The following is a 24,416-nucleotide window of genomic DNA, read 5'->3' as shown; positions in this document are numbered from 1 at the left end:
TCATGGTGTTGTTGCTCCCAATATTCTCATAGACAACCTCTGAGGCCATCACAGAGCAGCTGTATTTGTACTGACATTAGATTACACACAGCTGCACTCTATTTAGTCATTAGCACTCATCAGGCAATGTCTATGAGCAACTGACTGCACTCAGACCAAAGGGGGCTGAATAATTACGCACACCCCACTTTTCAGTTATTTATTTGTAAAAAATGTTTGGAATCATATATGATTTTTGTTCCACTTCTCACGTGTACACCACTTTGTATTGGTCTTTCACATGGAATTCCAATAAAATTGATCCATGTTTGTCGCTGTAATGTGATAAAGTGTGGGAAAGTTCAAGGGGGCCAAATACGTTTGCAAGCCACTGTATGTCAACAACAAACTGTGTTAATGGTACCAAAGTATATCATGAAGGAGGCCTCACCCTGATTAAACACTCCTCTACTAAACCTGAGGTTTCTGTCCAAGTAACAAAAGGAAAAAGGATAAGTGAAGCTACATTAATATATTAATGATGCAGATATTTAAAGATATCAGATTGGAATGCATGCAGTAATGAAAATTTGGTTTAGATGCTGAGGGCTGTGTTAAGCTTAGATCATTGTTAATAAAGGTACACATTGTACATACACAGTGGATGGTTTTATGTGGAAGCAACCTTGTGCGAGAAAGAGAAACACTAGATGAAATGGCAAAAATAAATAAATTTTAAAATCTTATAAGTTCTGATAATTTTGTAGAATATTTTGTCAAATTTGTGAGATATCAAATCTAAATTTCCATTGATATAATTTAAACTTTTCATCTTACAAATGTATTTTTGAAATAAGTTTTTTAGTGTTTTTAAAGACACACGAGCTAAGAGATTTAAAATCTTGAAAACTGAGTTCATATGTGCAAGACCTAGATATGCATTTTCTATTTCATGATTGGCATTTTCCATCTATAATTACAATAAGTCACCATTATTAGATAGTATGTCAAGGTGATGAAGTGCTATTATAATAAAATTATTGTAAAACTGAAAAATCATATCACACATATATACCATATGTCTTATATTTATAATAAAAAACAAACAAACATTAAGCTTGTTATTTCACAAATATTGTAAATTAAATTAACTCTCATAAGTTGGACTTTGACAGTCCAACTTTTGAGTATTAAGATTCATTATTTATTTATTTTATTCATTTATGTTTTCTGAACTTCGAACCCGCTCCTTTAGTGACATGAATAGGCTGCCATATCTCGGCCGTGTCCAAATTCAAACCTTTCAACTGAACGCAAAAGCAGTGCGCATGCGCACTGACGCGTCGACGACGTTGTCAAACAGGGATGTGAAAATGATCGCAAACTGTGCGGACAAACTCAATGAGCGGACTAACAGCCAACCGCAGCGGCAGCTCGGATAGGTTTTGTGTTAACAGCCCATGAGTGCGGACTTTATAGACCCAAGCTTCGCTTTTCTTGAGCTGAGGAAAATCGGTTTAAGTCACTTTTTAAGTGCCGTCGAGCTAACTTAGCGACAGTTGAGCTAGCCGGGGAGCTGGAGCGGCGCGCGGTGACCGGCTGAGCTAACATTAACATGTAACTACGGCGAAACGAGCAGTGGTAACGTTAGTTTAGCTCATTTTCACCGTTTCTCTCACTTCTGCTCGGCGTTTGGCACCGTTTTCAGCCGGGAAGCAGCACCGAGGAGGAGAGGAAGATGTCTCGGAGGCGGCTGGACAGTCGTAGCGGACTCTCCGCCGGACTGCTCGGCGAGATTCAGACTCCGATCAGCACGGAGCCGCTGGAGACTGTGTACGAGATCACCGGGGAGCTGGGCAGGTGAGTCCGCCAGAGAGTGCACCTGCTGTATATGACACCTGGGAGCTGTACCTGACACTATACAGTCAGATATTTACAGATGAAACTCAGTTTCTGTATTACTATCACTTACTAAGAAAGGGTTACTACTTATAAGTCTTTTGTTGTATTTATTTAGTACTACATTTGTGAAGTACAGGTACAGGAACGCACCGTCCAGTGCCATAGAAGGTATCAGCTTTACTGTAGACATGTAAATACACGGCTACTGATATAGGGAAAGTCAAATATCTCAAAATCACCAAAGTAAATGTCAGATGATAGGACGGATGTTTCTCTGGTGGACAGATGCGTCGCACTGTAGGAGCTGTGAAAGATTTCCCATGCCTGTTGTGACAGTGGAGCTGAATCAGTTGGAGACGGGGACAATATATATAGCCTACCGGCTACATCTGTTATTAGTGTTCTTTTCAGTGGTGTAGAAATAAGAAGAACTAAGAAATCAAGTGTTAAAAACATGGCGTGTGCTTACATTTCCTAGTAGGTGCACGTCAGTGTTTTTCCAAGCATTTCTTTATTTGACTGTCATTGCTTTGAAGATAAAGCAGAGCAAGAAGGCACATGTATGCATGTAACTTGCTTCTTGTTTGTGTCTTTCATAAGTGAACTTTACACAGTCTGGTTTCCAAAAAAGGAGAAGTAGACACCTGACATTTTTAAAGATCACATAACCCTCCTACTAAATATTCACCAAGCTTAATTTAGGATTAAACAGTACCTCTTCACTAACGATCACTACACATCAAGCACCCTTTTCCCAGAAAGAAAAAGAAAAAAGGTCCTTACTGGGAATAACCTTTAATGCAAGGGCTGACTGGGAATATTAGGTTTGGAGCATTGTATTGCTTATGTATCTATTTATATTGATTAAAATAAAGAGCATGCTTGTAACAATGCTTTCTCAGGTAAATGCGCTCTCAATCTGTGCATCCAGTATGCTATGAGATTACTTTTCTACTAACGGATAGGCTGTAAAATAGTGACTCCTGCATAGATAGATAGAATATAGATTTTGAGGGATGTTTGAAACTATTAGGCTGATATATATCCCTGGCTGATATAAAGCTAATATATATTATATTATATAATATAATATAAAACTAATATAAAACTTTGTATCTGAAGGTATTTAAAGTCTGATGTTCTTTAAAAGACACAAAGTTATTGCTGTTATAGAGCACAAACAACACTCTACCTAGTCGAAAGTGTGCATGACCAAATACTGGGCTAATTGTGCAGTTTCACCTAAGTACACATGAGCTTTGTACCGAATCATTAATGTATTCTTGAGAAAAGAGGTTTTTAGTCTGTTTAGTCTCTCGAGGTGCATGTGAGTAAAATGTGTTGTAGGCTTTCAAAGGGGTTTTCGTTTACAATCTACGTACAGCAAATATTTTGCCCACTTTAAGCAAAAAAAAAAAGTTATTTATTGAAATTTGTGATTGCTACATGAATTATGGTTAATCTTATACAGCAACAAAATGCTGTTCATAAACATAAAATTTTCATGTCAAAACATTATGTTTTTGAATGAAATTAACCAAGACGATACACCTATATATTAAAAATCTGAAACTTGGTGCATCCTCTGCTCTTCTAAGACTGTTTCAGGACTCCTTACAATTACTCCTTACAATACCAGAGTTTTGGAAAAATTTAGTGTCAAGCTTGTCATTCAGTTTTTTGTGAATATAAAATACTTGGTGCTCAGCAAAGAGGCAAAAATAACAGTAAAGTCATAAACTTATTTTTAAAAGGTAACACACAGTGTAGTCAACCCCCAAAGGCTGTGTTTTGAGCAGGAAAAACCCTGAAGTTGTGTTACAGTGAGTAAAAACTAAAGTAGTAAAAATATCACACTCATTTTAGTCCATGGGACTAAAAAGTCCTGTTTGATCTCTAAAAACACGCCAGTAAATATTTCCCTTTCTTTTTAACTGCAATGAAAAACAGTCTGAAAACGTTCAGCTGGTTTAGGACAAAGGTTCAAAAGAGGCTGCAACCTTTTCCCCATGCCCTTCCTGTACCAGACTACAGGAAGTAGTATTTAATTTGGAAAACGGTTAAACAGCCTAAGAGATGATCAAATAGATCTCAGTATTCTGTATTTACTGACTCAACTGTCATTAGATGTATTTTAAAATTTACACACCACCATGGAACGGGTTAAATCTGTCACACTTGAGTTTTTCTGAGTAATTTAACTTTTAAGACATTTTCACAGTGTGGAGTGAACCTGTATCTCCACAAAAGAAATGACAGTGAACAGGAAAATCTAAGCTTTTAGCCATCAAACGGTGTTAGACAAGGGCCCTTTGGTAGGCTGGTAATGGCCTCTGTCACCACTGGCCTATGCAACAGCTAAAATAATCTAAGCCAATCTTAACAAGAATTCCCAGGACTTTCACCGCATGAAGTATTTCTCAACTTTTACAAGTAATCATACCTTATTAAGATTCTTATGATTAATTGCAGGAATTCATATTCACAACCAGTGGCTGGATTTTAACCTCTGTGCAGAAAGGTTTAATAGCTCTAATCTGCTCTTAACTGGCAGGTGCAGATTTCCAGAAAGTTCCGCCTTTAATTACAGTTTGTGCAAAAGAACTCTTACATCATGTCTGCAGTTTCCTTCTGATATATCTGTTGTGCCAGTGATGGTGGGGTGTAGTTTAACCGTTAAATATTGATGGCTTTATAAGGGTAAACTTGTCCCACTTACTATGACAATTTTCCACACTTTGAAAAATTCAGCATGTTTCAGATGAGTTGTGACTCAAAAAGCATTCCTGTTGAAACCACACCTACAATAACAGTTAACAGTTTTTAACATTTACTACAACACAACAAGGAAATGCACAAATCCACAAAGACTGTTACATAAGACCTTAAAAAACTTCTATTTATGTTTATGTGAAGTTGCATTCCAGTAAAATACTGTATATATTGCCCCTGACCACATTTACTTTGTAGTTACCTTAAAAAATAAACCTAAAATGTCCTGTTCTGCTTTAACTTGAGGCATAAACTGAGACAGAATATAAACATTAGCAGAGGAAAGGTTTGGGATGAGGATTTAATTGTTGTCATGTTGAGGGACCCAGATGGGTGGAGACAAATGCCATACATGGCAGGAAGAAGACCCCAAAAACTGACCAATTCTGAGCCAAGAAAACATCAGAAATGATTGGTTCTCAACGTGAGGTTAGTCATTAATATGCCACTGTGTGGTTTACTCACTATGAAAAAATCCTAATCCTAATATTAACATGCACACTGAAATCTTTGTTGGCCCAAGAGTGATTCGTTTGTCCAGGAGACTAATTATTAGTGTATTAGTGCTAATATGAAGGAGTAGAGACCAAGAATGATAATTGGATAGTTAAAACATAAAACAGGGTTGTCATTTAATAAGCAGGTAGAGAGAGGCAAGAGGTTAAATTACAGAGGTTAAGACTATACAGCATGAAAACTGAGAAAAAAAATTATATTTACTTCTTTTCTGCACATACTCTACAGAAAATGTTTTTTTTTTTTTAGCATTGAGTGTTAATAAACAGGAAGAGTTGAGCAAATGTGCTACCTTGTCACATGAAAGAGGAGGTCTTGCATGACTGTTCAGATAGAAAAAAATTTTAAAAATCCCCAAATTTGGAAAATTACCAGGTTAGCAAAATATTAAACATAGCCCGTAACAAACTAGATTATATGAAGTAAAAACAGCTCAGTAAAATAAAATAAGATAGCTCAAGAAGGAGCTGCAACAACACACATTTGAAGGACAGCTGATGTCACTTATCTGTGTATTCATGCTGATACACTGACCCTAACTTTTTGCATGTGCTGGCTGAATAGCTCAGATCGAGTCATGCAGTGTAATGCACTAAGTTAATGGTGATTGGACTCTGGACTCTAAGTCTTAACACTCCAGCCTCTGACCGGGGAGGTGACTTTATTGTACAGTGGGAAAATATGAAGCCTTGGTATAAAAGGAGACCATTATCATGTGTTTGTGTACGAGCCATGGCAACCGCAGGCAGCTGATGATCATATCCTGACAAGCCCGAGGTGTGTTTGAAGTCATTATGCGTCACGCAGAGCATTAAAGTGTAGCTAGTGTTAGTCTGCAGGAGGAAGGAAACAAGTACATGTGGAAAGCAGACTTAAGAAAGCAGAACCGGCTTGGGTTACTTCTGCTCGCCACTTTGTTTGCAATTTGTTAAAACAGGAAGTTCTGATGTGAAATGTGTTAAAACTCAGTGATGAGAACATGGCTGGCACAAAGGTGTTAATCTTAAACTGTAGTAGCTCTACTTTTGAATTTAAGGTAATTTCCCAGCTATAACTAAATCCCTAAACAAGGACCTTTCACTGTGTGTCCTTACTTATTTATTTATTTGTCAGAATGAAGCTTAAATGCTTCTGTTGGTTGTTGCTGTTCATGGAATTAATTAAAAACACATCAATCATCATTTGTCTGTGTATTTGAAATGACTGTAACGTGAGATAAGATCTTGATCTTAAAAAAAAAAACAACCCCCCAACAAAACACCTTTTTGGCAAGTGTCTTCAGAGGGAGCTTATTCTGTTACATCTCCTCTTCCATTGGTGGATGTTCGCATTAAACATGGTTAAAGTTTCAAATATTGAGGTCAGTAATCTTGTCAGCTGAAAGCTCAGGCTTCGGACTGCTCTGAACTCTGTTTCAGGCCGGTCTTTCTGCCCTTGGCTCTGTATGATGTCATTGAGAGGGAATATCCCTAGTATGACCGTTTCAGGAGCAACACTGTTGTTTACAAGGTGCAGCCAAACAAAAGAAACAGGTAGTTGAGTTGTAGAGACTTTTCCTGCCTCAGAGTCGGCTTTTCACCAGAAATCTTTTCATTTTCCTGCTTATTAAACTAAACCAAACTACTTCTGACCATTTAATATACATAAATATCTATTCTACTTAAATAATTGAACTCCCTCGCTAACAAAGCAAAGCAAATTTCCTTTAAGCAGGAAAAGAATATGTACAAGAAGACATGAAGGTTTAACATGGTGGAGGCTTATATGCTATCACATGATGTGCAGGATGTTTTAGCACAATTCAAAGAACTCCTTCTGGGTCTGTAACCTAGAAAAGTTAGGTTTTCCTAGAGAGCTGAAATTAGGGCTGTTATCTGCACAGCTGGTAACAAGGTGAACTTTAAACAAAGTTTAAAATACGTATTAAATATTAAAATAGCTCTAAAATGAAGTTTAATGACCTAAACAAATGGTTACCACGGTGACAAAGCATGGCAGTAGGCTGTTGGAAATGTACTAGCATTAGATAACACTCCCGCACACAGAACCTGTTATCTAATGCCATTTCTGTATTTGTATAACACCTTTATCACAAAGTCACTTACAGATATTATGTTGTAAAGGCTGGACCACATACTAATCAGCATTTTCTGCATAAAATGAAACATATTAATCATTAGTTATATTTGACTTATATTGGGGAAAGTTTGCGGTGAATCATGTTGGAGATATTTAGCCATCTAAATTAATCTTACAGTGGATAATGGCTCAAACCACAACATCTATCAGGGTTTTTCCTGCACAGAAAAAAAAATGATGGAAACAACCAAAGAAGCTTTCGTTTTACATCAAAGGAAAATCACCAGCACTTTGATAGACAATTTGTAAAAATATCTGAAACATTTTTTTACGCAATGGACAAAAATAAAAGGAAAGAAAAGTAAAGATTTCTCTTAAGTTGATGCCAAAGGCCAATTTGTAGCCTGGAAAAAAGCCTGTTTATATACACTTATATGTATATGTATAAGATGGTGTAATAACCATGACTTGACCCATTGGTTTCTGGCATTTGTGCTAAAGAAAAGACTAAAAAAATCCTAACCAAGTTCTTCTAGAAACAACTCTAAATCAAATCCAGGTGGTTATTTAGAGCCAGATGAATAAATCTAAATAAATGGTTACAACTCCAATATTAATAAATGGAACCTAACAAAATGTGTTTAATCAAATTGATATTACCCCATAATAAGGTTTAAAAAGCTGGATTTAGTTATACTTACACCTCGCATGAGCAGAATTTCAGAACATAATGGCCTTGACCTAAATGCATGGTAATTCATGTCCTGGATATGTTAGCCAGGAAAAAAAAATACATTTACTGACATCTTTACTACAGCAAGAATTAGAAAGAAAAATCTCACCTTATCGCTACAGCTGAACCCAGAAACAGACAAAATGTTTTTGGGTCTGTTTTATCCATGACCTTGTTCATTCCCAGAGTTCATTACCAATGGTGAGTGTTGAAACATAGGATGGTAAATGTCCTATACAGAGCCTACATGACTGCGAGGGCAGCACTAATCCATCTGTCAACCTCACACCCCACAAAATTCAAACCCTGTAGGGTTATCATAAAAGAGTAGAAATAACTACAGAGGCCACTTGTCTGTGTAGCAGGCTGTAAACATGTTTATTTCTGCTGTAAAGTTGGACATTTTAACATGGAAGCCTCCAGTGGGTATTAGAGGAACTGCAGTTTTTTCAATTGGTTTTGATTTTTGACTATGGAGGTTTTTACTTAAACTTTATAAAAGTTTTACTCAGGCATTTCCTGTTTAATCAATATAACTGTAAAAAAATAAATTAAAACTCAGCTTCAGTTTGTGTATTCTTGTCCTGCTTTTTTTTCCTCTCAGGGGCAAGTTTGCTGTGGTGAAGCGGTGTGTGGAGAAAACCACAGGAAAAGCGTTCGCTGCCAAATTCCTAAAAAAGAGGAGACGAGGTCGTGACTGCCGGGCAGAGGTCATCCATGAGATGGCTGTCCTGGAGATGGCACGTAACAACCCCCGAGTGGTCAACCTGCATGCCGCTTATGAAACGGATCACGACATTGTCTTAGTGCTGGAATAGTGAGTTCACACAAACTTTCTGCCTGTTTTATTTTTATATATGCTGCATCCTATTTAATTCATACATTTTACTTGAGTGCTTCTATTTTCCTCAAATACGCCAAGCCAGCAGTGAGATCCTGTAAACGCTTGTATGAGGGCGAAGTCCTGTTTGTCAAGTCCTAAGGAGCTGCTAAATTAGCAAACAGCTCATCCTTCATAACAGGTTTATCAGGAATAGGTTGAAAGCTACAGCAACATGCTGGAAGCTTGAGCTGAAGGTGACCTGAACCACCGTCCTCTTAGTCTTGACCTCTTAACCTTTCCTATTTAAAAGCCCTTTTCAAATGAATGTCACGTCCTTTGTCTGTGCCGCCATTTGTCTTGTCACTTTGTACAATCAAAACTGAAACTGGAAGATTAGATATGAGAATACATGAGGACTTGTTGAAATGAACTGCTCTGTTTTTTCTAACCACACCTGTAATTGTCATTGGAGACACCTTAATCCCCTCCAAAGTGCAAACATGGTAAACAGCTCACTTTGTTGATCTAAGACAGTCTGGAAAATAATGGCCTGGTCCTTGTTCCAGAAAGCAGCTTCAGCAGTATTCGAAGCCAACTTTAAACTCAGAAAGTAGAAACTCCTGAGGTTGAGTCTGTATTCAACCTGAGATTGTGCTTGAAAATCAGATAGATCCATCGCCGCCTGGATCTTTGATACTCAGATTTGCCATGGCAATGGCTAAATAAATAGCAAAGCCTCCATTTTGATGCAGTGATAATAGAAGTATGGACAAGTTTCTTTCTTAGGCCTCAGTGCCAATCAACCCAGAGACTGAGTAGCAACCACTGGTTACTAGGGAAAAATCTGTATTCCCCCAGCTGTTCAGCAAGCAGTCTGGAAGCTGCTGAGTGCTGCACCAAATACATCCCTGAAATTGCTTTAGTCGCTTGCCGATTGCTGTGGTTGGTATTTGTTTCCATAGGAAACTCCCTGCTAAGCAGTCGTGAAAAGTGTGATGCAAACTGGAAACCGAGACACTGTGCCTTCAAAGTAAAGACTTTCTGTGATACAGTTAATACATTAGATAATATGTTTTAAAGACTACTGACCAACTTCTTCCAGGAGCAATTTGTTGACAATCTGCATTTTCCAGCATGACAAAGCTCCGCTACAAACCGGAGTGATAATGTTTTGGATCTATGAGTCATAATGTATAAAACAGATTGTGAGGATTGTTTTTGTTTTTATCTTTGCCAAAGACGTACCACAGTTCTTTCTTATTTTGTCATGCAGGATTTACATTGAACCTATTCTGTAACAGCCACAAATAACAAGGAAATTGTAGGTTTCTGTTACAGAACACCGCACAGAGTCATTGTGGGCTGATTTTGTTAAATGGCGTGTGTAGTCACAGCTGTCTTAGAAAGATGCAGATTAATGTGCTCTAATATGAGCTTTAATATCGACTGTATGAATGAAACCCAGCATCAATCAGCTGCTTCAGGTGAAGCAGGAGGAAGGAGTCAGAGAGGAAATCTGCCGGCAAGCAGGTGAAATTCAAGTTGGCTCGTTTTTATGGAAAATAAATCCCAGCATTTCCTGCATCTCAGTATAAACAAACTCAAGGTTTCTAGAACAGGAGCAGTAATCGATCATGCGTGGCAAAAACTTGCTATGTAGTGCACCTGTTTAGAAATGTCTTTACCCGCATCCTGCTGTCTAGTTTCTGCTTTCTCAGTTTCTCCACCTCTACTTTTGTTAGCATGTTTTGAATTCTTATTGAAAGTCTTTCTCCGTCCGGCTATTTTTACTGATTTATCTCTCATCTGTTTACTTTTCCATTAGAATTCCTTGTTCTGGATCATAGATGCATTCCTCACCTGAATTATTTCATTCAGTCTCGTGCAGTTCCCTTATTCTTTATCAATATATCTTTATTTCATACCTGAGTGTGAAGACGCTGCATCAGCCAGCTGCCATTGCACATGCAATGGTTATTTACAGCTAACTGAGCTAGAAACTAAAATTAGGTGCAACACTTTAATTAAATGAAATATAATAATAACAAGAAAGTAGAAATGAGGCCTAGATTTGACGTACTTACAAAACTAAGTAAATAAAAATACATGGGACTTATTTTGATTTACTTCTTTTTTTTCTTTTAAATGTGGTCCAATTTTTCAGCAAATTAAGTTTTATTGAGGTTTAAGTTTTAAATCTTTCATTACTTTATATACTGCCGGGCAGATTAAACTACAGGGTAAGTCAAAAAGAATCATATGATTTGTAGTAAAAGCTAAAAGCTCGCAGTAAACACATGGCTGAACATAAAGCTCTACATACAAAACTTACAGTGTTTACAGATGCTCAGTGTGTCCCCCTCTGGATGCATGGCATGCCCATACAATAGTCAAGCTCGTCACGTACTTTTGTATGTGTGGAGTCTATGCAGCTACTACTGACAGAGTGCTAACTACTGTCAACCGAGTGAAACTTGCGAAAAACAAACCAGAGTTTTCTCTTCAGCTTTAGGCTTGTTCTTAACTCGTACCGACATTTTGCTTGCGATTACAGCAACAAGGATAGAAATTCAAATTCAGAAATGGCAGTTAGAAGCTTGAGTTATCTGAGGTGTAGTAAAACTTTCTACTTGTACATTTTAGCGCTTCAGTCTTCATTTGTGTGCCTGCAGTGTTTTTGGGTTTTTTTGGTTTTTTTGCAATGACTAAGCAGGAAGGAGGTTCTCTTTCTCAATAAAACCTTACCACAACATGCAGGATCAAACCTGCGTCCCTCTGGCTGTGGGCTGGAGACTAAAACCACTGCACCACCCTTTAATCCATAAATGCATTTTTGTTTTCTCCTGTGGAAACTCTAACACACACACACAGTCTGTATCAAACTGGTCTGTGTTTCATATTTCACCAGACATTCCTTCTTGTCTCCTGTTCATGCAGTGCGGCCGGTGGAGAGATATTTGACCACTGCGTATCCGACGAGCTGCTGCCCGAGGCCCAGATCACGCGCCTGATCAGGCAGACGCTGGAGGGAGTCCACTACCTCCATCAGAGCAACTTGGTCCACTTAGACCTCAAGGTATTCAGACACATCCAACCAAAGTGAATCTATTTTTAACCGTTTACTCAACTCACCACAGACTTAACCTTAAGTACTCGGGTGTTTCCCTTCTCTAAGCGCTCAAAATCCTAAATTCCTTTTTTAATGCCACAGTTAAGCCTAGAATCAGGATTGTAGAGAGCATGGAACTGACTTCTGCTGCAGTGACAGCAGGGTGTGAAGAGTTTTGTTGCCGCTACATCAGGGTCAAATCGAGTGTCCACCACCTGAGCCCCTAAGAATCAGCTGATTTTTTTTTTTTTTTTGTATAGGACTACAAAATTAAATCTACATGTTGATACCAGGATCGTCACACACCTCTGACTCTCCTGGGCCACAACAATGGATTAAATGTGTGGGGTTTTTGTCTCAAAAATTCAAGATCTTGACTAAATACCAAATCTTAGCAAATGCCTTTGTTAAATGTGTTATTTTACTCATGAGGGTGGGAATTTTACATGTCAACATAAAACTGTCATCACTGTCAGGAATACTTGTCATTTGACCCACAGGTCCTTTAAAAAGAAGTATTGTATTGTCCTAAAATCAGTTTGGGTGAGTGTGAGGGACCAAGCTGGTGTGGCCTGAATAAGACAGATAATGTTGTAGAAAGTGAGTTTCATTTCACTTTTTTCTTTTTTACAAGCAATTTGAGCCTTTTAAAAGACATCGGCTAATCCCAGACCTGATCAAAGTAATAAAAAACAGTGATACAGCAAATTAACTTCTCAAACAGCCAAACTGAACTGACACAACAGAAAAAGGAGAACTTATACTGGCTGACCTCAGTGCATTTACTTTAAACGAGCATATTTTCAGCTTTCATGTGTGCAGATTTGGTCTTAAATTTCATTTCAAGTTAAATCAATAAGTCTTATTTATACCTGTGAATACCCTATGATTACAGGACAGTCACATACAGCACTAAATGTTCTCAGACTGTTTTAAAGAGAATGGCGCAATATCATAAGAGTCGTTTATTTAATTAAATAACTGTTTCCTGTGCAGAGACATTCATCATGAGGTGAATTTTGCAATCAGAAATGAGTTTTATCCCTCGAGCACTTCCTGCTTTCACTTTGTTCCCTCTCTGCCTCTCTCAGCCACAGAACATCCTCCTGACCAGCCTGTCGCCTCCAGGAGACATAAAGATCGTGGACTTTGGCCTGGCACGCAGACTGGGTGCGGTCGGAGAGCTCCGAGAGATTCTTGGCACACCTGAATACGTGGGTAAGCTGACGCTCATGAAACAAAGGCGGCAGCGGACATTTCACACATATTTATAGACAAACATCAGTCAGATTCACAATAATAAACTATATGTAAATTGTCAATGTTGACTAAGAAGAGATCATGCATTTGATCAATTCTTACCCAACATGTGCATTTTACTGTGCTAGCTCCTGTGAGAGTGGATGAGTGACACACCTATAAATAAATGCAGAAAGAACCATGAGTCAGTAATTAATCTGGGAAATTACACAGAGATCTTTTCTCTTCTCACTGTTGACTGACAGCTTTTACTTTTTTTCTTCTTTTTTTCTTTTTTTTTTTTGTATTCAGCTCCAGAGATCCTCAACTACGAGCCAATCACAACGGCGAGTGACCTTTGGTGAGTATATCTGTACTAAATGGGCTATGGTTTAACCCTTTGGAAGGAGCGGTATCACCACTTGTACTTTGCCACTTCCAGCATGAAGAGAAAGTAACATGAACTCCACCACCAGGAGAATAAAAGCTGAGCTTAAGCTGCGTACGTGCTGGAAGTGACTCTCAGCGATGTGGTGACCAGTGACCACAGCACAGGAAGTCATTTTACATCGTGGGCCACATGCAACCCACTTTGATCTCAAGTGTGCCAGACCAGTGAAACTCTGCTTTTTGTCAGAGTACAATTTAGTAAAGTTTAACCACATGTGTAATCCCTGACATATTTTAAAATAAGGAAAGAAGTTCAATTTAAGGAATATATCTCAGTTTTTCCACATGGGAAAGGAATGCTGCTTTAAGCTTAAATTGTAAGAAATAAATGTTTAAATTTACAGATAAAGTTCTGTTAGCACTTTTGCAGACTGTCCTACCATTTATAAAACAACATTTTTGTCAACTGACAGAATGTCTTCTTTTTGGAGTTTCTTTTTCTATGGTAAACCCACTGTGAAAATAATACATTTCCAAAGTAGATGGTGAAAAACCAAAACACTTTTTGACATTTTATTGTCTATCTATTACTGCTCTATTACTTTGACTTTGGTGTAGTATGAATGGCCATAGGTGAGGTTGAAAAAAAAAAGTATAAAAATACGGTTAAGTCTGGAAAATGTAAAGCAAGCCACAAATTTTAAAGCTCATTCCAGCCTCACATTTCCTCACATTTGTGGAGCTGTAAGTGAATTTAAAACGTAAAGTATTTACTTGGGTTGATTTAAAAGAATTGGTCACTGTGAACATAAATCTAAAACATATGCAGCTTCATTAGAAAAACATCACAAACTGGAAATGAAAGTGAAGGCGATCTTCGGCAGTGTGGGTATTAATGTAATGCTTCCCACTTCTTTTGTGGCAAATGCGATGAGAACACATCGTTCTTCTTATTTGTTTTTCTAAGATTATTTCAGATATTTTGCTTGTGTCATTTAGCCTTCAGACTCTCCATGTCTGATATGTCCTGTGTGTGTTTCTCAGGAGCGTGGGCGTCATCGCGTACATGCTGGTGACGGGCGAGTCTCCGTTTGCTGGGGACGACAAGCAGGAGACGTATCTGAATGTTTCCCAGGTCAATGTGGACTACAGCAGGGAGGCCTTCTCCAGGGTGTCTGAGCTCGCTGTGGACTTCATCCGCAAGCTGCTGGTCAAAGCACCTGAGTGAGTAAATGACAATCTGTGTGCGAGAGTCTGTGTGCGAGTGTAAGAGTGTGGGTGTTTTAACATAACTTCCATGTAACAGAGAGATGAAAATGAAAACATAGCTGTGAACAGAACCGTGATGGATGTTTTTCCAAGTCACGTCATGTGTTGTTTTAAAGTTTTTCCACTGGTGTGTGATGGATTCACACTCATCAGGCAGCATGCTGGGCTAAGTATGATCTCATCAGAACTAGTATGTCAAGAAGAACCTGCTGGTGTTAATCTATAAAGGAAGAAATCTGGTTGAAGGAAAGATCAGATTGTTCAGTGAAACACCAGCACCTCGATCTCTTTGCATGAATGTGTCTAATCGATGGACTGTCTCTGTTTTGACCGTAGGGACCGGCCCAGCGCCGTCGACTGTATGAGTCACCCCTGGCTGTGGCAGCAGCCGCAAATCTGCATGAGCCCGGAACCCGCCGCCACCGCCTTCCGTACCAGGAGCTGTGGCACAAAGTGGGCGGCCCCTCACGAAGACTTTGAAGACAAGGAAAACTTCCTGGAGTCATCCCACTCACACGCAAAAAGGTTTCGCTTCGAGGAGGATGCTGACTTTTGAAGCTACAAAAATGATAAGAGGGAGATGAAGATGCAGCGGTGATCACTTCTTCCTCTGAGCTTTTAAATTGTTTTAAGTCTCCTGGAAACCAGCAGCGTGCCGGCCACCATTCACCGTTCTGTTTATACTGATCTACTCAAACCAACCAAAGATAACCGGCTAAACTCTGATGTGTCGCTGTTCATACTGTACAGTACGTCTCAGTTAATGCGGTGTGTTTAACCTCAAGTATTTAATTTCCTGTCTTAAACCCACTCTGCGCTGATGAAGGCTGCTCCGGAGGACTTCCAGGGGAATCTATGCAACATTTCTGGTGCTTCTGAATTCTTTGCCTTAACTGTTGGAAGTTGACTCACCTGGAGCTGCTTTCGGTTGCACTTGTGCTTCAGCTGAAATGTGTGATATAGAGATTAGCGCCTCTGCTATGAGGAAGTGAGATCATGTTGTTCTTTGCATGTTTAAAAGAGGCAGCAGCGTTATAGTGTTTCAGGTTTCTATCTGTAGATAAAATCCGCTGCTGCCCGCGTCAGGGTAACTTCTCTGTCGCATCAAAGTCAGATAGCGGCCACATTCGGGCCTGATCAGGCCTGCTTTTGGCTAGTTATAGCAGCTGCTTTGTGGGCCAGATGTGGCCTGGGAGACATGGTGGAGTTAGGGTGATGCTCCTTTGACATCTGCCTTGTGTAAGGTGGAATCGGTGCCAGATGTGGACCACATTTAGGACAAACATTCCTTAATAGTGCTGCAGATAAATCCTTCAGAAATGGATACAAGCAACAACATTAGTGGAGTTTTTTTCCCCCCTCTGGAATTCACTTACCAACTTAATTTTTTCCATTTTCCAGCCTATTAATATTATTAAACAGATTTTTAACCATCAAGGTTCAGTTTCAAAGACTTCCAGGTTTTCAGCATTCTTACCGCGAGGAAGTTAAATAGTAAACTAAAGCATCCCTCCAGAGTTCCTGTGTCTCATTTTTGTTTTTAACCATGAGGCAATTTAACCATAAAAAAAACAGAAAATATGCAATGAAGCCTTTATCAGCATGGATATCTTATAGTCAGTCTTCTGAGCCAAAATTGAGTATCGGTTAATAAAACCCACTATTTCTACACTCCCACAGCCCTGTTTGCAAATTATTTTGAAAATAAGTTTAGATACGCCACAAAGAAGCTTCTGAAGTCAACTTCTACATGATTAGAGGGAAAATTTTGACTCTAGGATATTAAAAAGGGACAGGTCAGAGTAACATTATCTAAAAATAGTTTTGGTACCTGTATCCACTCGTGAAAGAGTTTGCTGCATGATTGCCTTTAAACCTGATGTCAGACTTGGATTTTCTCAACATATGCTTCATACTGAGGGTTTAAACGTAGCTCAGGGTCTTATAGAAAGCTCTTTAAAAAAAAAATCTAAATATGCACCTTTCAGTGTTAATCTGCATTTAGGTTATTATGAAATTTCTGGCTGGAAGTGTGCTGCAGTAAAAGTAAGTATAAAGGGGTGAATCAGCCGAGTGGGCCGTGCCCGCACTTACTCAAATGATTTCCTCCCTGAGCTGCGAGTTCCTCTTAGAGGAGAAACTTTAGCACTTAGTGTGTGCAGAGCCTTCACTTAGACCTCCTGCAGTCCTCCGCAGGTCCGGGTGCCTCAAGATTTCATCTCAGGGCTGCTGCTCACTCTTTGTTTTCTATTCTTAATGTTATTCTCACAAGCTGATTATTATTATTATTATTATTGTAATATTTATGTGCTGGACTTCTATTTTTTATGTAAATAATGCACTCACGTGTCTTATAAGCAGAGATTCAGGTGATGATGAAAGGAAGGATTAGTCAATGAGGTGGTTCAGGAAAGTGAAGTCAAAGTGGGGAAACAGAGAGGTGTCAGATGGTTTTTAGAGAGGAAAGAGGTGATTAAACAGGAAGAGTGAGTGTGGGAAGAAGTATTTCCTGATGGTTGCTTTAAGTTGTGGAGAGGTGATGAGAAAGTAGGGATGACTATTTCACAGAGGAGCCAAGGTGCCACCAGCAACAAATCCTGACCTCAGACAGTGGCAGCTCTCAACCTCCAGAGAAAACATTCCTCTGGTTTTATTTTTAGGTGCCAAACCCGAACGGGACCACACTGCGTGCGTTTGTTGTTGCTGTCAGCACAAAGGCCTTTGTGTATCTGTGTGTGTGTGAGGAGGCTGGGCCGTGCTGTCGTCCTTTATAACTGGAACGCCACACTGTAAAAGAGCAGACTGCTGTAAACGGAAATAAGCTTGAATCCATCTGCTCTGAGAATAAAAGGTTTGGAGTTGGTTAAATCTGCAGAGCAGGTGGGTCTGACGTCACTTTGGTGCCGACGCTCCATTGGACCATTGTCTCCATCAGACTCTTGCTGTAACCGTCGTGTTGTTTTTGTACAGCTGCTGTTGTTCTCGCGTCACTCGGCGGCCTCGGAGTGTGCGAGCGCTCTTTGTGTCAGTGCCGCTGATGTCACTCAGCATTCCTCTTTGTTGTCTTGAGACTGAAGGATTACTGTATGTCAGAATGAAACCTGCCACAAGCACAAATAAATCAGATCTACCTTTATTCTGCTTTTTATGTTTTGGGTTTTTTAAAGTATGAGCGTTCTGATTGCATCTGAAATAACTAAAAAAATAATTTGTATTCTGATTAGCTTCAGGCTAATGTTAGGCATCACAAAGCAAACTGGAAAAGCTCATTAAAGACTGTAGAAAATAAATGGTGTCTGTGCTTTGATGTTTTTCCAGCTCCACGCTGCCCCCTGTTGGCCCTGCAGAGCTGAGAGTTCATACTGGGTCATACTGTGTCAGTGTGTACCAGTGAGCAGGCACAGACTGGAAACCAGTAGCTCAGTAACTCTCAGCAGTGTTTCCCAACCTTTTGGAGCCACAGTACATATTTCACATTAGAAAAATCACACCGCACACCAACAAACAAATGTCACAAAAAGCATATTGATAATTTTTCCCCGCCCACCAGGTATAGCGGAATTGGCTCAGTTTGTCCCAGTATACCTTTTTTGCTTTCTTCTGACCACTAGTCATGCTAGGGCCTTCATCTGGGTCAGAACTTTCTCCAGGACTCATCTCAGATTGACTTTTTCCTTTTCAAATATTTATCTATTGCTATTTTGCACTGCACAGTCTTACAGCGTGACTAATTTCTCCTTCTGTTTTACTAGGAATTGTCAACCCATTTAATCAGAGCAGGTACTAGTTTTTTGTTGTATTTATCCGCGACGCCTTAAAGGCCGGTCCGTGAAAATATTGTGGGCATAAACCGGTCCGTGGCGCAAAAAAGGTTGAGGACCGCTGACTTACTAATCGGATAGAACCAGATAATCGTCCACAGCACACCGGTTGGGAAACACTGCTCTAAAGGGGTCCTGATATGTTATGTTTTTACATATTTTTGTCAAACACGCACGCACGCACCCCAACAACAGTGGATGCTGATTAAAAATGTTTCAAACACTTCATATTAACCTTTTAATATACATCATCTTTATAGGGTTTTTATGTCACCCATGTGTGTGTGAATGGGTGGATGACAGGTTGTGGAAAGCGCTTTGGGGTCCTTAGGGACTAGAAAAGCGCTATACAAATACAGGCCATTTACCATTTACCCACCATCAGTGTGAATGGTAGGAATCGGGCTACAAAGACTAATAAAGGCTCATATATGGAAGCTGATATCATGACCACTGCACCATGGAGCTAAACACTGGAGGACCAAATGTGAGCTGCTGTGCTCTTAGCACCAGTCCCAAGCCTTGTTAAATATAATGGATCAGCTCAAAGTACCTTAAGAGCTTCTTTCAGTTCAAAGGTCACCACAGCGGGACAATCGGCATATCTGAGTTGGCACTAGCAGAGGCTGATCCTACATACTCTTCCTCAATCAACCCTCCCAGGGATATTTGTTGGGTACATGTAACAGCTATATAAAAACTGATGACCTTTGTTCCATGTTAGAATAATTGTTTCAGCTTTGCATTTTAATATTTAAATACTTCATTGATTTGCTTCAAGAACTCCCACTCAGTGGACGTCTAATGAGATAGTCCAGACAGTAAGTTTCTTTGACTGTTACAGCCACTAAATGACATTTTGAGAGCATGTGACATAAATAAGGATTATTTTAACTGACTCATACAGCAGTACAGAGTCTAAGAACAAAACCAATCAGAGCTGAGCTCCTTTAAAAGGTCAAATCCACTCAGTTTTTTTGTTTAAAAAAAAAAAAACACAGCACAACATACAGCGAGTAGTAAACAATGGAATGCATCTGAAGTTACATTCAGCAGAACGACTCGCAGCCATCAGCAAAGTGCAAAGATGCTATTTAAGCTCATACAGAGATCATACAGATGGATGTACAGTGCATGCTGCCCTGCCAGCTACCAGAAGTCCTACAGGAATAATCCACTTCATTAATTGGACACAGCAAGCAAGTTTACAGATTTTTTTTGTCCTTCTCCCCACCCAGTGTCATAAAAACATATCACATCTGCCACCATGAGATACATTCAGATCCAAAAGTATCTGGACAGGGGGTCCATAGATGGTTTTGGAGATATTAGCTGTAAAGATGTCCACCTTCACCTAGAACTAGATGGCACTCGCCTTCTAGTGTTTGAAACAACCAACAGCAACATCTGTTTCCACTAATTAGACTCATCCAGTTTCTACCAGTTCTTTGGGTCTAAGTCACAGGAGCAGTGACCTAAACGAAGACGCCAAGGCCACACATCCTCGCTGTACCACCCAAGCCAGCAGACATGATCTATCCAAGCAGTCGTGGGCCTCAAAGTTATCCAGGACATCCACTACACCTCAACCAATGCCTTTAAATGTGGCAAAGCAGCTGCTCTACTCAGACACCCCCAAAAGCCCAAAGCCTTCAGAGGAAGCTCATTTCCACCTCTGGTGTCCTGGACACCTTTCAGTCAGCATCCACAGCTTGTGGATGTAGGTGTAGATCATCAGCTCGCTCTTCACAAAAAACAGATCAGTACAGCATCCACAGCACCAAACCCCACAGCCTCTGTTCTGATATTCTATTCATGAAAGCTGTAAACAGAATCAGCGTCAAAGGTCAACCCTGAGGGAGTCTGGCTTATTGATGGAGAAGTGAACCAAGCTCTCGTTGCCGCTGCAGGCTCCAAAGTGCTTTTAACAGCGTGCCTGATATCCCGGAGTCCAGGAACACCCCCTACAGGTCACCCCAGCCAAACCATCCCAAAGTCCACAAAACACATGTAGACTGGTGTGGAGAACTCCCACACACCCTCTCTGAAAGGAGGAGTCACGACCCACCTACTCAAAGATCCAAAAATATGATAGGTGATTTATAGAGTTCCATAATATTTAAAAGAAGACAGACATCTGTACAGCTCACCCCAAAGAAATTCAGGCCAGAAGAGAAGCACCCAACTGTCATCTACAGATTAATCACATGGTGCGATTCAGATTTAATCAAAGCAAAAAACTAAAACTGCCCCGCTGCCCAAATACTAAAGCACCTGAGTGTTCCTTCTTATTATTGCATTTTACTGAAAACAAAAAACAAATCTGTGCAGATGGACTTTTTTTTTTCTCCAGGAAAACATAAAATCTGATATTTTAAAAACATTTATAGTAAAATATGAAAGTTTTTGGTTGTTGTTATAGTTGTACCGTTTAAAAGTTGATTTCCAAACGTGATGACAGAGCTGACCTATGAGCCCCATGGTCTTCATCAGCAGAACATCCTGTGCTGATGAAGACCATGTGAAATGTGACGGCTCCAGAATACGTAGTGAACACACCTTGAAGTGACTGTGTGTCAGAATAAAACGTACTGCAGCGATTTAAGAGGAGACCCTGCAGGCACTTTTTTTTTTTAAGCAGTCTGCAATTTACACACATAACTCGTTGTGAGATAATTAATCTTAATTAAGATTTTTTTTTTTTTAAAGTCTGGTTTTGGAACTTCAATGGCTTCAAAAAGTGAACAGTTCTGCTAGCCTGCAGTGTCTTATCTTAAAAATATAAATCTAAACTGGTTTTTTGTCCTTTTTCTGACTCGTCATTAATGGAAATCCACCATCAGCATCAAACTGAAGGAATGAACTCAAACACTTTAAGTGTCTGCTTGTTATTTCATTACAGTTAAAACACAATCAGCAGATATTCCTGCTGATGACGTCCACCCGGAGACCGGATTCTCAAACATTCATGTGTCTAAAATGAGCTCAATGCTAGTGCAGGTATAGAAAGAATGTAAGAAGCTTTTCTGCTGCAGCTAAACACGCAAACAAGTTGAGTTAGAGAAACTAACCGGATATTAACCAGCAGCTCGGCAGCAACATAAAGTCTGAGCAAATGGAAAAGCTTTCATTTAGCCTGAAGGACTTTCAGAGGAAGACAGTGGAGAACAGAGGAAAGCTCGTCCCACCTCAGGGTTAGCGCGTTTAACAAACCAGCATCCGACTCATCTGAGCCCTTAAATCTGAAGGTTTAAGGTAAGACCAGCAATAAGACACAAAGATCACATAAAGCGCTCAAAACTCCTGGATGACCCTGAAGTGGTTCTCGATGGAGGGCGGCTCGTCCTTGAAGTGCAGCTTCTTGCTTGGACACGCCCCGAACTCCTCCAGAGTTTTGATGAAGTGTCCGTGCTCGCGGCCCACCCAGGCCCGCATCGGGTCGCACACCTCGTAAGGGGTCACGTGGGCATGGATCGACACGCCGCTGCCGGCCAGCTCCTTCAGGACCTGCTTGTCTGTCACCCAGGTCTCACTGCCCCCCGGGTGGCCACCATCCAGCCAGAACATGTCAGAGATGTGCTTGACGAAGGGTGACATCTGCGGATCAGCACGGGCCCCGGGCAGCTCGTACACCATCTGGTTCAGGACCACGCAGCCTTTGCTGAAGCCCACCAGGGTCAAGGAGAAGCCTGAGGGGATGCTGTCAGCGCCGCCCTGTGGTTGGAGCGGGTCTGGCAGGCTGGCTCGCTCCATGCCGTGGCTCAGCAGGGCCCTGTGGTCAGAAACGCTGCTCAGACTCAGAGAAAAGATCCAAAATCATCTCAAAGAATTACAGCAACATTTTCCTGTCCTTCACACCTTTAGACCTGGTCATGTTTTCCAAAAACATAAAATTTGGAAAACTGGGAAAAGACACGGGAAACGCGTTCACCATTAAATTGCCCTTTTCTGTGTCATCATCTGTGAGCTAGATGATTTAGCTTGCAGGTGGCTTTAAGCCTCTACACCTTTCTTAATTTATTCTTAACTGATATACAGGCCGGATAAAATTTAGCCAAAGTAATCAAGTTAAATAATATCTCAACAAGACAAAATGAGCTCCAGTAACAAACCTGAGGTGGTGAAACGCTCCAGAGTCAGCAGAGTATGGAGAGTGCTCCGGAGCCCCGAACATGTTGCTCTCCACAAAGTTCTGGTAGCAGCTGAACTTGTGCAGGTACATGCGCGAGGCTCTCACCACCCACACGTGTCTATCAGGGAAACGGCAGCCCAGAGTGAAGGCGACCCTCTCCAGGCTCCAGGAGAGCCACTGGGCACCCTCAGGCTGCAGCGCCATCTCCTCCTGGAAGTTCTGCACAGAGAGAAATGAGAAGTTTTACAACTGCTTTTTGCAACATAGAGGTCCTACATGATCTCAGAACAAGAGCAGCACAGCTGAGTCCTGTACTTTTTCCTGACCATTTTCAGGGGAATAAAGCCTGAAGCCACATCCGAAATGTCTCACTGTAAGAAAAGGCTAAAGTATGCGAAACCACACAAGAACTGGACTGAAAATGAGTGGCAACAGGGCTGATGGAGTGATAAGTCCTAATATTTGGTTCAAATCATCATCAGTGTGTACGGAGGAGATCAGGAGAGAGTTAGCACAGTGAGCATCTATCTGTAAAAGAAAGTGGAGGCTCTGTCATGGTTTAATTTCAGCCAGTGGTGTTGGAAATCTCGGCAAAAGTGAACTGTCAGATTTTGATGCTCCATGAAATACCATGGGGAAAAGGTCTGATTGGCAACAGCTTCATTTTTCAGCATGACAATGATCCAAAGCGCACTGCAGAGGCAGTAAAATCATACCTGGACAGAATCACACACAATGGAGCACTATCAGCCATGGACTGGCCTCCCCGCATTTTTATTTGGTTTGTTGAAAGAAATCATTGACTGATTCCAACATTAAACACACAGGAGGTGGCACAGAGCTGCCTCAGTAATCGTATTCAGTGATTAATTTCGCCATGGCAGCCATGTCCACCTGAGACCTTCTCCATCACTCTCACCTGAATATCCCCGTGAAAAAACACCGCGTGCCGGTTGTTGCTCTTTTCCTGCTCCTCCGGGTCAGGCCGCAGGAGCAGCAGGTCGTTCACTCGGTTGGGGAGGTTCCCGGGCACCGCGGGCAGCCTCTGCAGCTTCTGCAGCTTCTGCAGCGGGGTTCCCGACAGTGCATCCCGGCTTGCCGAGGCGTGGAGCCCCCGGAGCTCGGAGGGTGACGTCGTCATCGCTTTGGCCGCAGTTATTAAAGTCAGGTCCAGTACTGCTGCTCGTTCGGCTAGCATGGACTCTAAAATAAGAAAATGAGCTGGCGTTTTTCCTCATCTGCGCACTCGCTCCATGCTGCTGTCAGTTAGCATCACATTATCAGCGGGTAGCGCCAAACCGGGCCACACAGCCTTATTATACGCAAACAATTACAACTACACGACGTCTACAACCGCTGTCCGCCTCACATTACGACACCTGCGGAATAAACGTCCAAGATTTACTTCACTGTCACAGTTTTAGAGTCTCCTTTTGTCCACAAAGAGGCGCTGTTTAACAAAAACAAACCCACCGAAATAACAAACGACTGCAGTGACAGGAAACGTACGCGCTACTGCGCATGTGTTGAGTTTTCTCGTCGGTAGGAATCGGATGAGTCCCTCCTTTGTATTTCCGTTTTCGTCCGCGCGGTCTAACGACGCCAAGGGAAGAACAAAGCAATCGTATAAAACACCACGTTTGTGGTGAGAA

At 40.7% G+C, this 24,416-nt stretch overlaps 2 protein-coding genes across 2 annotated transcripts; one reads left to right on the top strand and one right to left on the bottom strand.

Moving 5' to 3' along the window:
- Nucleotides 1-1,296: 1,296 nt before the first annotated feature.
- Nucleotides 1,297-19,635, top strand: stk17b (serine/threonine kinase 17b (apoptosis-inducing)). Its single transcript, XM_082508956.1, has 7 exons — nucleotides 1,297-1,839; nucleotides 8,586-8,798; nucleotides 11,742-11,880; nucleotides 13,005-13,131; nucleotides 13,465-13,513; nucleotides 14,587-14,766; nucleotides 15,148-19,635. Exons 1-7 carry the CDS (start codon nucleotides 1,718-1,720, stop codon nucleotides 15,365-15,367), a joined length of 1,050 nt encoding a protein of 349 aa, XP_082365082.1. The 5' UTR covers nucleotides 1,297-1,717; the 3' UTR covers nucleotides 15,368-19,635.
- A 155-nt stretch (nucleotides 19,636-19,790) lies between these two features.
- Nucleotides 19,791-24,401, bottom strand: cUnh2orf69 (chromosome Un C2orf69 homolog). Its single transcript, XM_082508957.1, has 3 exons — nucleotides 23,684-24,401; nucleotides 22,745-22,983; nucleotides 19,791-22,404 (listed from the first exon to the last, which is right to left on the bottom strand). Exons 1-3 carry the CDS (start codon nucleotides 23,960-23,962, stop codon nucleotides 21,927-21,929), a joined length of 996 nt encoding a protein of 331 aa, XP_082365083.1. The 5' UTR covers nucleotides 23,963-24,401; the 3' UTR covers nucleotides 19,791-21,926.
- Between the last annotated feature and the right edge of the window lie 15 nt (nucleotides 24,402-24,416).

Source organism: Aulonocara stuartgranti (assembly GCF_965226115.1).
Source record: "Aulonocara stuartgranti genome assembly, chromosome: 16".
In the NCBI taxonomy this organism is placed as follows: Eukaryota; Metazoa; Chordata; class Actinopteri; order Cichliformes; family Cichlidae; genus Aulonocara; species Aulonocara stuartgranti.
Note: the sequence above shows the minus strand (reverse complement) of the source record. Positions and strands in the feature narration are given on the sequence as shown.